The sequence below is a fragment of the Ranitomeya imitator genome, chromosome 4 (assembly GCF_032444005.1).
Source record: "Ranitomeya imitator isolate aRanImi1 chromosome 4, aRanImi1.pri, whole genome shotgun sequence".
Taxonomy (NCBI): Eukaryota; Metazoa; Chordata; class Amphibia; order Anura; family Dendrobatidae; genus Ranitomeya; species Ranitomeya imitator.
This window is the reverse complement of record NC_091285.1, coordinates 281,378,462-281,394,434: the sequence shown is the minus strand read 5'-3', so window position 1 is coordinate 281,394,434 and position 15,973 is coordinate 281,378,462. Positions and strand designations below refer to the sequence as shown.

The 15,973-nt window shown below is 42.2% G+C and overlaps 1 protein-coding gene across 3 annotated transcripts in view; it reads right to left on the bottom strand.

Moving 5' to 3' along the window:
* The window catches only part of MSRB3 (methionine sulfoxide reductase B3), a 374,121-nt gene that overhangs the window by 105,195 nt on the left and 252,953 nt on the right, over positions 1–15,973 (bottom strand). For all 3 annotated transcript variants that reach the window (XM_069764687.1, XM_069764685.1, XM_069764686.1), the window contains one exon: positions 14,481–14,558. In XM_069764687.1, the coding sequence (XP_069620788.1) occupies positions 14,481–14,558 (78 nt within the window). The remainder of the gene's footprint in view (positions 1–14,480; positions 14,559–15,973) is intronic.

The window sequence follows — 15,973 nt, the reverse complement described above, 5'->3', positions numbered from 1 at the left end:
CCCAATCTCTTCTTTTTCCTGTCCAGATCTGGCTGTACATCACTTCAATGACACTCTTAGAAGCACCCTTGACCAAGTAGCTCCCCTCACCCTCAGAACCTCCAAACACAGAGTGAAACAGTCCTGGCTCACATCGCAAACCCGATTTCTCCAGTGATGCTCTAGTTGTGCTGAACGCTTATGGAGGAAAACACGCACACCAGAAGACTTCATACACTTTAAATTTATGTTAAGGACCTATAACTCTGCCCTTCACCTCGCCAAACAGACCTACTTCACCACCCTGATCTCCTCACTAACCCCAAGAAACGTTTTTGACACCTTTCACTCCCTCCTCAGGCCAAAAGCACAAGCCCCTATCACAGACATTTGTGCTGATGACCTGGCCTCCCACTTTATAGAGAAAATAGATAACATCCGTCAGGAAATCCACTCCAAATCACCAAGTTCAGTGACTCCCATCCCTCCCTGCATTTCCCCTGGCTCATTCTCCACATTCGATCCCATCACAGAAGAAGTCTCCAAGCTCCTCTTCTCTTCTCGTCCGACTACATGCACTACCGACCCCATTCCCTCACACCTCCTCCAGTCTCTCTCTCCAGTTGTCACAACTCACCTAACTACAATCTTTAATCTCTCCCTCTCCTCTGGCATTTTCCCCTCCTCCTTCAAACAGTCTATCATTACTCCATTACTAAAGAAACCCACCCTTGACCCATCTTGCACAAACAACTACAGACCAGTCTCCAATCTCTCCTTCATCTCTAAACTCTTGGAGCGCCTGATATACTCCCGCCTTACCCGTTACCTCTCCACTCACTTCCTCCTAGACCCTTCACAGTCCGGTTTCCGCCCCTACATTCGACAGAAACTGCACTCATCAAAGTGACCAATGACCTTCTGACAGCAAAACATAACGGTGACCACTCGCTGCTCATTCTTCTCGACCTTTCTGCAGCTGTCGACACTGTTGACCACCCTCTCCTACTCTCTAGGCTCCAGTCACTAGGCATTAAGGACACTGCTCTCTCCTGGTTCTCCTCCTATCTTTCTGACCACTCCTTCAGTGTTCTGTTCTCTGGCTCCACTTCATCTCCTCTTCCTCTCACTGTTGGGGTACCTCAGGGCTCTGTCCTTGGCCCCCTTCTCTTCTCTTTCTACACGGCCCCAATTGGACAGACCATCAGCAGATATGGCTTTCAGTACCATTTTTATGCTGATGACACACAACTATACACATCATCCCCTGACCTTACCCCTGCTGTACTACAGAATGCCACTGACTGTCTCTCTGCAGTCTCCAAAATCATGTCCGCTCTCTATCTGAAACTCAACCTCTCCAAAACTGAACTTCTTCTGCTCCCGCCATCTACTAGCCTCCCTAAATCTGACATTTCCCTCTCCGTGGGTGGCACCATAATAACACCCAGGCAGCAGGCGCACTGTCTGGGTGTTATGTTTGACTCCGATCTCTCCTTCACCTCCCATATACAATCTCTTGCCCGCTCATGCCGCTTACACCTAAAGAACATCTCTAGAATCCACCCTTTTCTCACCATGGAAACAACAAAAACCCTCACTGTCACCCTCACCCACTCCCACCTAGACTACTGTAACGCTCTATTAATTGGCCTCCCCCTCACTCGACTTTCCCCTCTCCAGTCCATCCTTAATGCAGCAGCCAGGGTCATCCATCTGGCTAATCATTACTTGGATGCGTCCGCTCTTCGCCAGTCGTTACACTGGCTGCCCTTCTTTACAGGATACAATTTAAAGTACTTGTTCTCACCCACAAAGCTCTCCACAATGCGGCACCCACTTACATCTCCTCCCTCATTACTGTCTATCGACCTAACCGACCGCTGCGCTCTGCAAATGACTTTCGACTAACCTCTGCACTAATCCGTACCTCCCACTCCCGACTCCAAGACTTCTCCCGTGCTGCGCCAATCCTCTGGTGTGCTCTACCCCAAGATATTAGGACCATCCACAATTTGCATAGTTTTAGGCGCTTGCTCAAAACACATTTGTTCAGAGCAGCCTACCACGTTCACTAATCAGTCATTTTATGTTTGTGTGTGTGTAGCCCATTCACTATCTCCATCTATCCCCCTTCCCCTGAAGATGGCTGGACCATCATTGTAAATACATCATTGTAAATACACACCTGTGCCTTGTATCTCCCCACCTCATTGTAGATTGTAAGCTCTCACGAGCAGGGTCATCTTATTTCGCTTTAATTATTGTATGGTTAACGTTGCTACTTATGCCTGTTGTGTTTGAAACTGTTAAACTGTAAAGCGCTGCGGAATATGTGGGCGCTATATAAATAAAGATTATTATTATTAGATATATAGATAAATAGATAGATAGATGAAAACCTGCAATTCAGCAGCCGCGTAGTGCAAAATCACAGCAGGAGCTGATAAGATAGAAGAGATGGATTACATACAGTAAATACAAATAGAATAGGTAGATATACAGATGTCAGCGACATATACAATTAGTACAGCATGTGTGCAGCTTACTGTACATGTATTTAACCCCTCTGTGACCTTAGACGTACTATCCCGTCGAGGTGCCCTGGGCTTATCTGACCCTGGACGGGATAGTACGTCATAGCCGATCGGCCGCGCTCACGGGGGGAGCGCGGCCGATCGCGGCCGGGTGTCAGCTGCTTATCGCAGCTGACATCCGGCACTATGTGCCAGGAGCGGTCACGGACCGCCCCCGGCACATTAACCCCTGGCACACCGCGATCAAAGATGATCGCGATGTGCCGGCGGTGCAGGGAAGCACCGCGCAGGGAGGGGGCTCCCTGCGGGCTTCCCTGAGCCCCCCGCAGCAACGCGATGTGATCGCGTTGCTGCGAGGGTCTCCTCACCTCCCTCCCTGCTCGAGCCCCGGATCCAAGATGGCCGCGGATCCGGGTCCTGCAGGGAGGGAGGTGGCTTCACAGAGCCTGCTCAGAGCAGGCACTGTGAAGCCTGCAGCGCTGCATGTCAGATCAGTGATCTGACAGAGTGCTGTGCAAACTGTCAGATCACTGATCTGTGATGTCCCCCCCTGGGACAAAGTAAAAAAGTAAAAAAAAATTTTTCCAAATGTGTAAAAAAAAATTAAAAAAAATATTCCAAAATAATGAAAAAAAAAAAAATATATTATTCCCATAAATACATTTCTTCATCTAAATAAAAAAAAAAAACCAATAAAAGTACACATATTTAGTATCGCCGCGTCCGTAACGACCCGACCTATAAAACTGTCCCACTAGTTAACCCCTTCAGTAAACACCGTAAGAAAAAAAAAAAAAAAAACGAGGCAAAAAACAACGCTTTATAATCATACCGCCGAACAAAAAGTGGAATAACACGCGATCAAAAGGACAGATATAAATAACCATGGTACCGCTGAAAGCGTCATATTGTCCCGCAAAAAAAGAGCCGCCATACAGCATCATCAGCAAAAAAATAAAAAAGTTATAGTCCTGAGAATAAAGCGATGCAAAAATAATTATTTTTTCTGTAAAATAGTTTTTATCGTATAAAAGCACCAAACCATAAAAAAATGATATAAATGAGGTATCGCTGTAATCGTACTGACCCGAAGAATAAAACTGATTTATCAATTTTACCAAACGCGGAACGGTATAAACGCCTCCCCCAATAGAAATTCATGAATAGCTGGCTTTTGGTCATTCTTCCTCACAAAAATCGGAATAAAAAGCGATAAAAAAAGTCACGTGCCCAAAAATGTTTTCAATAAAAACGTCAACTCGTCCCGCAAAAAACAAGACCTCACATGACTCTGTGGACCAAAATATGGAAAAATTATAGCTCTCAAAATGTGGTATTGCAAAAAATATTTTTTGCAATAAAAAGGGTCTTTCAGTGTGTGACGGCTGCCAATCATAAAAATCCGCTAAAAAACTCGCTATAAAAGTAAATCAAACCCCCCTTCATCACCCCCTTAGTTAGGGAAAAATAAAAAAAAATGTATTTATTTCCATTTTCCCATTAGGGCTAGGGTTAGGGCTAGGGTTAGGGCTAGGGTTAGGGCTAGGGCTAGGGTTAGGGCTAGGGTTAGGGCTAGGGCTAGGGTTAGGGTTAGGGTTAGGGTTAGGGCTAGGGTTAGGGCTAGGGTTAGGGCTAGGGCTAGGGTTAGGGCTAGGGTTAGGGCTAGGGTTAGGGCTAGGGTTAGGGTTAGGGCTAGGGTTAGGGCTAGGGTTAGGGCTAGGGTTAGGGTTAGGGTTGGGGCTACAGTTAGGGTTGGGGCTAAAGTTAGGGTTAGGGTTTAGATTACATTTACAGTTGGGAATAGGGTTGGGATTAGGGTTAGGGGTGTGTCAGGGTTAGAGGTGTGGTTAGGGTTACCGTTGGAATTAGGGTTAGGGGTGTGTTTAGATTAGGGTTTCAGTTATAATTGGGGGGTTTCCACTGTTTCGGCACATCAGGGGCTCTCCAAACACGACATGGCGTCCGATCTCAATTCCAGCCAATTCTGCGTTGAAAAAGTAAAACAGTGCTCCTTCCCTTCCGAGCTCTCCTGTGTGCCCAAACAGGGGTTTACCCCAACATATGGGGTATCAGCGTACTCAGGACAAATTGGACAACAACTTTTGTGGACCAATTTCTCCTGTTACCCTTGGGAAAATACAAAACTGGGGGCTAAAAAATAATTTTTGTGGGAAAACAAAAAGATTTTTTATTTTCACGGCTCTGCGTTATAAACTGTAGTGAAACACTTGGGGGTTCAAAGTTCTCACAACACATCTAGATAAGTTCATTGAGGGGTCTAGTTTCCAATATGGGGTCACTTGTGGGGGGTTTCTACTGTTTAGGTACATTAGGGGCTCTGCAAACGCAATGTGATGCCTGCAGACCAATCCATCTAAGTCTGCATTCCAAATGATGCTCCTTCCCTTCCGAGCCCTCCCATGCGCCCAAACGGTGGTTCCCCCCCACATATCGGGTATCAGCGTACTCAGGACAAATTGGACAACAACATTTAGGGTCCAATTTCTCCTGCTAACCTTGGAAAAATACAAAACTGGGGGCTAAAATATAATTTTTGTGGAAAAAAAAAATTTTTTTATTTGCATGGCTCTGCGTTATAAACTGTAGTGAAATACTTGGGGGTTCAAAGCTCTCACAACACATCAAGATGAGTTCCTTAGGGGGTCTACTTTCCAAAATGGTGTCACTTGTGGGGGGTTTCTACTGTTTAGGTACATTAGGGGCTCTGCAAACGCAATGTGACGCCTGCAGACCATTCCATCTAAGTCTGCATTCCAAATGGCGCTCCTTCCCTTCCGAACCCTCCCATGCGCCCAAACGGTGGTTACCCCCCACATATGGGGTATCAGCGTACTCAGGACAAATTGGACAACAACTTTTGGGGTCCAATTTCTCCTGTTACCCTAGGGAAAATAAAAAAACTGGGGGCTAAAAAATAATTTTTGTGGGAAAAAAATTTTGTTTTATTTTTATGGCTCTGCATTATAAACTTCTGTGAAGCCCTTGATGGGTCAAAGTGCTCACCACACATCCAGATAAGTTCCTTAGGGGGTCTACTTTCCAAAATGGTGTCACTTGTGGGGGCTTTCAATGTTTAGGCACATCAGTGGCTCTCCAAACGCAACATGGCGTCCCATCTCAATTCCTGTCAATTTTGCATTGAAAAGTCAAACGGCGCTCCTTCCCTTCCGAGCTCTCCCATGCGCCCAAACAGTGGTTTACTGCCACATATGGGGTATCAGCGTACTCGGGACAAATTGGACAACAACTTTTGAGGTCCAATTTCTTCTCTTACCCTTGGAAAAATAAAAAATTGGGGGCAAAAATATAATTTTTGTGAAAAAATATGATTTTTTATTTTTACGGTTCTGCATTATAAACTTCTGTGAAGCACTTGGTGGGTCAAAGTGCTCACCACACCTCTAGATAAGTTCCTTAGGGGGTCTACTTTCCAAAATGGTGTCACTTGTGGGGGGTTTCAATGTTTAGGCACATCAGTGGCTCTCCAAACGCAACATGGCATCCCATCTCAATTTCTGTCAATTTTGCATTGAAAAGTCAAACTGCGCTCCTTCCCTTCCGAGCTCTCCCATGCGCCCAAACAGTGGTTTACTGCCACATATGGGGTATCAGCGTACTCAGGACAAATTGGACAACAACTTTTTGGGTCCAATTTCTCCTGTTACCCTTGGTAAAATAAAACAAATTGGAGCTGAAGTAAATTTTTTGTGTAAAAAAGTTAAATGTTCATTTTTATTTAAACATTCCAAAAATTCCTATTAAACACCTGAAGGGTTAATAAACTTCTTGAATGTGGTTTTGAGCACCTTGAGGGGTGCAGTTTTTAGAATGGTGTCACACTTGGGCATTTTCTATCATATAGACCTCTCAAAATGACTTCAAATGAGACGTGGTCCCTAAAAAAAAATGGTGTTGTAAAAATGAGAAATTGCTGGTCAACTTTTAACCCTTATAACTCCCTAACAAAAAAAAAAATTGGTTCCAAAATTATGCTAATGTAAAGGAGACATGTGGGAAATGTTACTTATTAAGTATTTTGTGTGACATATCTCTGTGATTTAATTGCATAAAAATTCAAAGTTTGAAAATTGCGAAATTTTCTAAATTTTTGCCAAATTTCCGTTTTTTTCACAAATAAACGCAGGTACTATCAAAGAAATTTTACCACTATCATGAAGTACAATATGTCACGAGAAAACAATGTCAGAATCACCAGGATCCGTTGAAGCGTTTCGGAGTTATAACCTCATAAAGGGACAGTGGTCAGAATTGTAAAAATTGGCCTGGTCATTAACGTGCAAACCACCCTTGGGGGTAAAGGGGTTAATTAATAAAAGATTATTTTTCTGAAAAAAATGGCTTGGGCTCTCGCGTAATTTTCATAACCAGCAGAGGTAAAACCGAAGGTTGGGGGCAAATGTTTATAACCTGGGAGGGGGGTAATACCCATGGAGCTTCCCAGGCTATTAATATTATCTCACAACTGTATACTTAGCCTTAACTGGCTATTAAAATGGGGAACCCTGAAAAAAATTATGTAGGGTCCACTATAATTAATAACCAGCAAAGGTTATGCAGACAGCTGCGGGATGATATTAATATCTTAGGAAGGGGCCATGAATACTGCCCCCCCACTACCCCCCTCAAGCTAAAAATATCAGCTCTCAGCCACCCCAGAAAAAGCACATCTATAAGATGTGCCAATTCTGGCACTTAGCCTAGCTCTTCCCACTTGCCCTTTATTCCTGGTAAGTGGGGTGATAGTTGGGGGGTTGATGTCACCTTTGTATTGTCAGGTGACATCAAGCCCCGAGGTTAGTAATGGAGAGGTGTCAATATGATGTCCCCATTACTAACCCCTTAGTCACATTGTATGAAAACACAGACACCCAGAATAAAGTCCTTTAATTGAAAAAAATGACAGACTCCTTTAATAAATCTTAATTAAATCATACTTATGACCTTGCCCATTCCAAAGACGCCCTTTTCATCTGCAAAAGAGTTAAAAATAAAAAACAACAATATTCCTCACCTTTCCACAGAGATGCTGTTAATCCATTTGCCCCACGATAGGTCCAGCTCTGCTACATCTAGATGGCAGGCTGCACGGTTGCATGATGCGACCATACAGCCTGTCATCCAGCAGACACTGAGCACCATGTGCTCAATGTCTCCCTGTGAACTCCTATTCCCTGTCTGAGGGCACCGCGAGCATGAGAAAGTTCTCCTGCTCGTGGTGCCATCAGACAGGTCCTGCGAGTTCACAGCCAGTGAACTCACTTCACCTATCTGACATAAGAGCGAGCGTGGTTGGAAATTATCCCCTGGTGCTCGCATTGATGTCAGAAAGGTAAAATGAGTTCATTGGCTGTGAACTCGCAGGACTCGTCTGATGGCACCGCGAGCAGGAGATCTTTAGACAATGTAGGCTGCTCAAAGTAGCATGATCAACATGTGGCATGACATTACTATGTTATGAATTTGAAATTTCAATGTTGAGAAGTGTATTACATGACATTAACCCTTTAGTAAAATCCACCATAAATAGCAATGGAAGCTAGATATTATCACCCAGTGCAGTATATTTATGCTGATGTAGTTGTTATACCCAGATCGTCAGCAGAGGTTATAACTGACAGCTGTCACACCATGGCAATGATGGGAATCAGAGATCTCAATAGCAACTGCATCATCTAATGTTAAGGGCTCCATCAGTCATTCCATCTGCAGACCCACAATGTGATCGCTGGGTGCCGACTGGTTGCCAAAACCTAATGTAGTACCCAGTTATTTCATGTATCGGAGTTTATTAGGTTTTTACAAAGTGCAATACAATACTCAAGTGTCCAAGTCCCATTGTAAGACTAAAAGAAGTTCAATACAGTTTGTAAAAAAAGTAAAAAACAAAGCTTTGTTTCTAGAAAAAAAATGTACATTTAAGAAAGTGAACACAATTTTTAAACCAGAACCATAATGAACCAAACTATCCAACATAACATGATTTTTAACCATGCATGGTGAATACTCCCCACCAAAAAAAAAATGGCAGAATTAGCTGGATTTTGTTCAAGACCTATTGTAGTGTCTCAAGGGAAGACCAGTGGAAAACTGGATCTTAATTGGCCTGTATACATATGAAGTTCTAATGCCAGATACAGCTGAAACCAGAAGTTTACATACACTATATAAAAAGACACATAAGCATGTTTTTCTCAATATCTGACATGAAATCAGAATAAACCTTTCCCATTTTAGGTCAGTTAGTATTACCTTAATTATTAATATTTGCCAAATGCCAGAATAATGAGAGAGAGAGAGAGAGAGAGAGAGAGAGCATGCTTTAAGTAATTTTACTGCAAAGTCAAAAGTTTACACATATTAAGGTTACTATGCCTTTAAACAATTTTGAACTGCCCATATTAAGATGTCATGTGTTTGGAAGCTTCTGATGGATTTTTTTTGGAAACATCTGAGTTAATTAGAGACACACCTGTGGATGTATTTTAATGTCCACCTGAAACACACTGCTTCTCTGTGTAGATAATCCAAAAAACAAGAAACAGCAAAGGTCATATAAAATGGGGATCACCAAACAGCAGGGATTTATGCAAAACAACACAGCTTTATTAAGGTGAAACACAAGACATAAGCATTTAACCCCTTTCTGCCAGCTGACGGAATAGTACGTCAGCTGGCAGATCCCCCGCTTTGAGGTGGGCTCCGGCGGTGAGCCCACCTCAAAGCCGCGACATGTCAGCTGTTTTGTACAGCTGACATGTGCGCGCAATGAGCGCGAGCGGAATCGCGATCCGCCCGCGCCCATTAACTAGTTAAATGCCGCCGTCAAGCGCTGACAGCGGCATTTAACTAGCGCTCCCGGCCGCGCGGCCCGCATCACATGCTCGGGGGTCAGCAGTGCATCGCCATAACAACCAGAGGTCTCCTTGAGACCTCTATGGTTGTTGATGGCCGATTGCTTTGAGCGCCACCCTGTGGTCGGCGTTCAAAGCAACTCTGCATTTCTGCTACATAGAGGTGATCTGTACTTCACCTCTATGTAGCAGAGGCGATCGAGTTATGCATGCTTCTAGCCTCCCATGGAGGCTATTCAAGCATGCCAAAATTAAATAAAAAAAGTGATTAAAAATATAAAAAAAATATATAAAAGTTAAAATCACCCCCCTTTCGCCCCAATCAAAATAAAAGAATTAAAAAAAATTCAAACATACACATTTTTGGTATCGCCACGTTCAGAATCGCCCGATCTATCAATAAAAACAAAGGATTAACCTGACCGCTAAATGACGTAGCGAGAAAAAAAAATCAAAACGCCAAAATTACGTTTTTTTGGTCACCGCGACATTGCATTAAAATGCAATAACGGGCGATCAAAAGAACTTATCTACACCAAAATGGTATCATTAAAAATGCCAGCTCAGCATGCAAAAAATAAGCCCTCACCTGACCCCAGATCACGAAAATTGGGTACCAGATCACGCTACGGGTATCGGAAAATCGCGCAATTTTTTTTTTTTTTTTTTAGCAAAATTTGGAATTTTTTTTCACCACTTAGATAAAAAATAACCTAGACATGTTTGGTGTCTATGAACTCGTAATGACCTGGAGAATCATAATTGCAGGTTAGTTTTAGCATTTAGTGAACCTAGCAAAAAAGCCAAACAAAAAACCAATGTGAGATTGCACTTTTTTTTGCAATTTCATCACACTTGGAATTTTTTTCCCGTTTTCTGTTACATGGCATGGTAAAATCAATGGTATCGTTCAAAAGTACATCTCGTCCCGCAAAAAATAAGCCCTCACATGGCCATATTGACGGAAAAATAAAAAAGTTATGGCTCTGGGAAGGAGGGGAGCAAAAAACGAAAATTAAAAAGCGGAAAAAGCTCCGGGGGTGAAGGGGTTAAAAATATCCTAAAAACTATTTTAAACAGTGCCTATAATGAGGCAAGTGCCTGTACATACATAGAAGAGGGAAGAAATACGTGAGTATGACTCAAGCTCCTATATGGACAGCATATTCACAAAAGTGCATGCAATGTATATAATAATAAATAAAAAAATGTACATGTAGACAGATCATGCCTATATGGCTGCACACATAGATGTAAATACTAGAGTACAAAAGTGGTTATGCATGGAATGTAACAGACTCTGAACATAAAACCATGATTGGTAATTGGACCATAAGGGTAACTAACATGTGATAAAATGCATAAAGAGTAATGGCAGTGCCTGTATACAAGCAGATAGAATATAGAGCTATGCACCCACAATGGTCTTCATAGTAACCTGTATACCAGAGAAAATACACTGGGCATAATAACCCTGGGTACCCCAGTACTTAAATATGCAAATAGGTAACACAGAGTCATGCTATTGCACTCCACATAAGTCAAGTACATAGGTACACACATGTAACCTGGCCATATCCCCACAAGCAATTGGGTATAATAACCCGATACTACCAAAGGCAGGCACAAGAGAGAAGCGAATACGCTACGCGTGTCGCCACACAGCGGTGGCTTTGTCAGGGGTGCTGTTTTTTGCTACAAAAGCCTGTGTATAAATACCTTAATCCACAATGTACAAGTCGATGCAGCTGTGTTATTAGCCTCAGCCGCGTAGAATAGAAGCAGGCGTGTGGCACCATCTCATTCATGACAGAGGTAACTGCACAGGCGCCGGCGTCCAAGTGCCGGAAGTTGCTGTTGCCTAGCACCGGATACCTGTATGGACACGTCGGAGCAGCACATGCGCATAGATAAAACAAACATGCGGTGCCATCATCTTACAGGTAGTAGTAGCTGTGCAAGCGCCGGCGTCTAAGCACCGGAAGTAGCTGGTACCTAGCAACCGGTACATCTGTGGACGCATCGGAGCGGCGCCTGCGCACAGACAAGAGCACTGATGTCAGAAGTACGCAAATGCACATACATCTGTCCCTATGAGCCAGTAATCAAATGACGGGAACATGTATCCAGTGGTTTACCAGGGTGCACAGAACCGGCACCTGTACATGAAAGAGATCACAAACAGGCCACCCATAGAACATAGGAAATAAAAGGATATAATCACAATAATACAGTCACAGGTTATATATCCATTGGTAGCTTGTTTAATCATGTAAATATTATAAGACAACACTGGAGCATAGGCAAAACAGACATGTAGAGCCGTCATATTCAAAACCGTGGTAGCTGCGCGTGTGACGGCATCCAGGCACCGGAAGTTGCTGGTGCTTGGCAACCGGTATGTCTATGGACATTTCAAAGCGGCGCCTGCGCACAAGCACAGTCACTGGTGTCAGAAGTACGTGGATGTACATATATCTGTCCCCTTGAACCAATAATCAAATGCCGGAGATATATATCAGCATGCATCCCGTGGTTTACAAGAATGCACAGAACCGGCACCTGTACATGAAAAAATCATCACAAACAAGTCTCCCACAGAACATAAGGAATACAAAGAGATAATCACTATAATGCTATCACAGAATAAATATCCATTGGTAGCTTGTTTGATCATGTAGAAAATATAAGACAGCAATGACATCACAACACCTAGAACGCCGGAAAAAACGCCAGCACTCATTACGACGCGCAGTTAGTAAACCCTATAACAAACAATAAACACAGAATGTCGCAACACAAACTAGCAACAAGGGCCAGCATTTAAACACAGAAAAACACCAATCAGGGCAAAAGTGCAGAAGTAGGTGAACACCAAGATACAAATAGATCTAAGTATCACCACAGCAGGGCAAGGTTTGATATGCATTAAACATAGTCACTCAGATTCATACAGCGATCTAGGGTATATATAGGTGTACACATGCTAACATTATCCCCAAAGGTGGGCCAGACCCAGGGGAAATGTTCCAAGTGGACATATCGTCTCGCCACAATACTGCCCAAAAATATCTTGGACAGACAAAACAAGGCACAAACAGATCGTGCATAACAGGATCCCCTGTTTTATGAATGCATAAGTCGCAAATGAGGGGAGACAGCTACCCTCACATCATCCCCAAAGCAACTATTGGCAAAATACATAAAGGGTACCTATCAAATGGAACAACCACGCCATAATTGTTCATGAGGCCCATACTTATACGTCAATTCTCCCTACATCATATATGATGTGAGCCAATGTAGGAGAATATAAAGGTAAGTCTAAGGAGACAAAACGCCTCACAAATCCTATGAGCTCATATCAATATGATATGCAGGAGTCCCCATAACGCACAAAAAACGCACCATAATTGATTATGAGGTTTTTTACATCCAGATAGGGTAAATGTAGATGGAACCTGATGCATTGGGTGTCCCCATATACACACTAAGCGTCAGTACCAAGATATAAATATATGCTGTCCTTATAGGGAAAGGTTTAAATCTATTTATCGGTGTAGAAAAAAAAATATGTTTTTAACATATTACCAGCTCAGTTTTACCAAATATTGAACATAGTAAATTAAAAACTTAAAAAACAATTGTGGAATTGCAACTTTTTGGCAATTTCAACACACTTGGATTTTTTTTCTCATTTTCCAGTACACAATATGGTAAAATAAATGCTGTTGTCAAAAGTAAAACTTGTCCCGCAAAAAAACAAGCCCTCAGATGGCTATATGGCCAGAAAAGGAAAAAAGTTATCTCTCTTGGAAGAAGGGGAGAAAAAAACTAAACCAAAAAAAAGGAAAATCGCTGGGTAGTGAAGGGTTTAAAACCCTTGCGAATGCATGACCTGTATGCAAGGCATGTGACCACTGCAGCCACATAAAGTACAAGCATGGGATTTATTTATTAAATTATTGCACATACAGTAGATGATACTATTTTAATACATTATACTATTTTAATATATTAATATAATACTGCTGTTTATAAAACAGTACATTTTCTGGAAAGCTTAGATCTGGCGGAATATAGGACATACTAATGTTGTGTACGTAAAGTAAGAAAACCAGTCGCATAAGAGTCATGAAGCTGCATTGTGACTACAGACAGAAAATGTGTAAAAATATTTCAATGAACATAATTCACACATTTTGTAAATTTAAGTAAATTTGTCAAAAATGTACACTGCAAGCAGTACATATATATTAGGATATGCTACAGTCAGATGTAAAAGCAAATGTGACTCAAAATCTATAATGTTCAGCTCTATAACTTAAAACGTTGCAATAAATTTGTTGTCAATGTGCCTTAAATGGAGAAACAAACAGTAAATGATAAAAAGCAGGGGTGTCAAACTGCATTCCTCAAGGGCTGCAGACAGGTCATGTTTTCAGGATTTCCTTGTACTGCACAGGTGATAATTTAATCACCTACACACATAATGATTGCAGCACCTTGTGCAAAGCTAAGGAAATCTTGAAAACACGCATGGTTTGCGGCCCTCGAGGAATGCAGTTTGACGCCTCTGATAAAAAGGACAGCTAGCAGTTATGTCACATTAGACTTAAAGGGAATCTGTCAGCAGGCGTTTGATATGTAGTTTGAGAGCATCATGATGTAGGGAGAGAGAGCTTAAGTCCAGGGATGCTTGCCACAGTTTTAATAAAATCAGTGTTTTATCAGCAGGGGATTATTGTTAAAGGACTAGTTGTTTCATGCCATGTAGTCCTCCTGCTCTGTGTAACGCCCGTCACCACCACTGATCAGCACTCTGCCTACACAAAAACTTACCAATCAGTGATGTAGACGGGGTTATACAGAGCTCAGCATTTAGTGATCTGCAGCAAAGAAAACAATGATTTTATCAAAACTGCAACAAGCAGTCTAGTAAGTGAGGCAACACTGCAATCAGGGTCTATAACTTTACTTTATTCTGCTCTCAGATAATACTGCAAAAACCTGGTGACAGATTCCATTTAAATCTCTAGAATAGATGCATTGATTCGGAGTACTGATTTACCTGAAAAGAATTGCTCCACAGACAACACATTTGTATGTCCCAGTTGCTGTGTTGTGCGTGTATTCCCCGGCAAAGGCACTGCAATTCAAGAGAGTTTACAAACATGAGAGCTGGAAAGGGTTCAACATAACATTAATAAAGTGAAATATGTCTAGTGGAAGTGAGCATCTTCAGTACCGTTTGCTTTTCAGGACCTAGTTAATATTCTTATTTCACATGAGGTTTTAAGAATGACCTAATCTCTCACTCCTGGCATGCACTATATCATTTTGCTAGTAAGTGAGCTGGATGGCAGATCTTATGATCTGCTGCCAACTCTTGAAGGGCTGTATTGCCAGTGATTCACATTTTGCAAGTCGTCTGCTATCTAAAGAAGAGAGCACTACCTATTAAGTGAGACCCCATGTGTGGTAAAGAGCCTTTTCAGGTCATGAATGGAAACACGCAGTTACATCATTAATACATTTGGATCAGAGGTAAGCCAGGGCTTTCTGCCAAGCTGCATGGTATAAATTAGGCAACAAAATGGTTAGTCCTTGGCGAGCTACGCTTCATACTGGAATCAGCTGAGACAGACTTTATTCACTAACAACAGTTTTGGAAGGGAACTCTTTTTTTTTTTCAGGACACAGGGCTTGCGGCCAAGGTCTAAAGCCATGTGAGGGCAGTTATTGAACATTTTTGACATTCCAACCACAAATGAGCCAATAAATATTTTCTCCACATGTGCTTCAAAAAGAAATTGGAGTGGAAAGGAACTGAATTATGCTACCTTCTCACCCAGCCAAAACGTCTACGCTTACAATGACCACCTTCAGAATCAAGTCTTTCTGGCACATGGCCACTGTGTGCTTGGTTCTGCTATTCAGAAATATGTGCCCAAACTCTTCTCATGTCCACACATTCTGCAGTAAGGTAAAACAGACCTTGCATGCTGCATTAGGAGGTTCATTGACGGAATAGAAAGCAATTACAATTACATCGCTCCATGTACATTCTGGCAAACATGAGTGTACAATACAAGCAATAAAAACTGACATAAACAAGCTTGTTCCAACATGAGACCTATAAGGGTATGTGCACATGGTCAGTAATCGGCAGTCCTTTGGACGCAGCACACGTTCACTGCGTCCAAAGCGCTGCCGGCTTTTGAATGCAGGTACAGTTCATTAAGCTTTTGGAGGAGATTCTGGTACTGTGTTTCATGCCGCTTTGACACTTGGTCTCTTGGACTTAATTGTGCTGGAAATCTTGTATTGTGTGTGTGTTCCCTGATAAAAACATTTTATTACAGAAAGTAATCATTATCCATTTGTAGAAGTCATCCTATTTTTAACTTTAGCTTTTTTACATAAAGTGTTATGTGTGCATCAATAATTTATTGAAATTTCATTGAATCCTGTCTTCCCTCTACAGTGAAATGTTCCTCGTGCCATTGGCTGCAACACAACCCCAAAGCATGATTCATTTCCCCCATGCTTAATGGTTGGCTA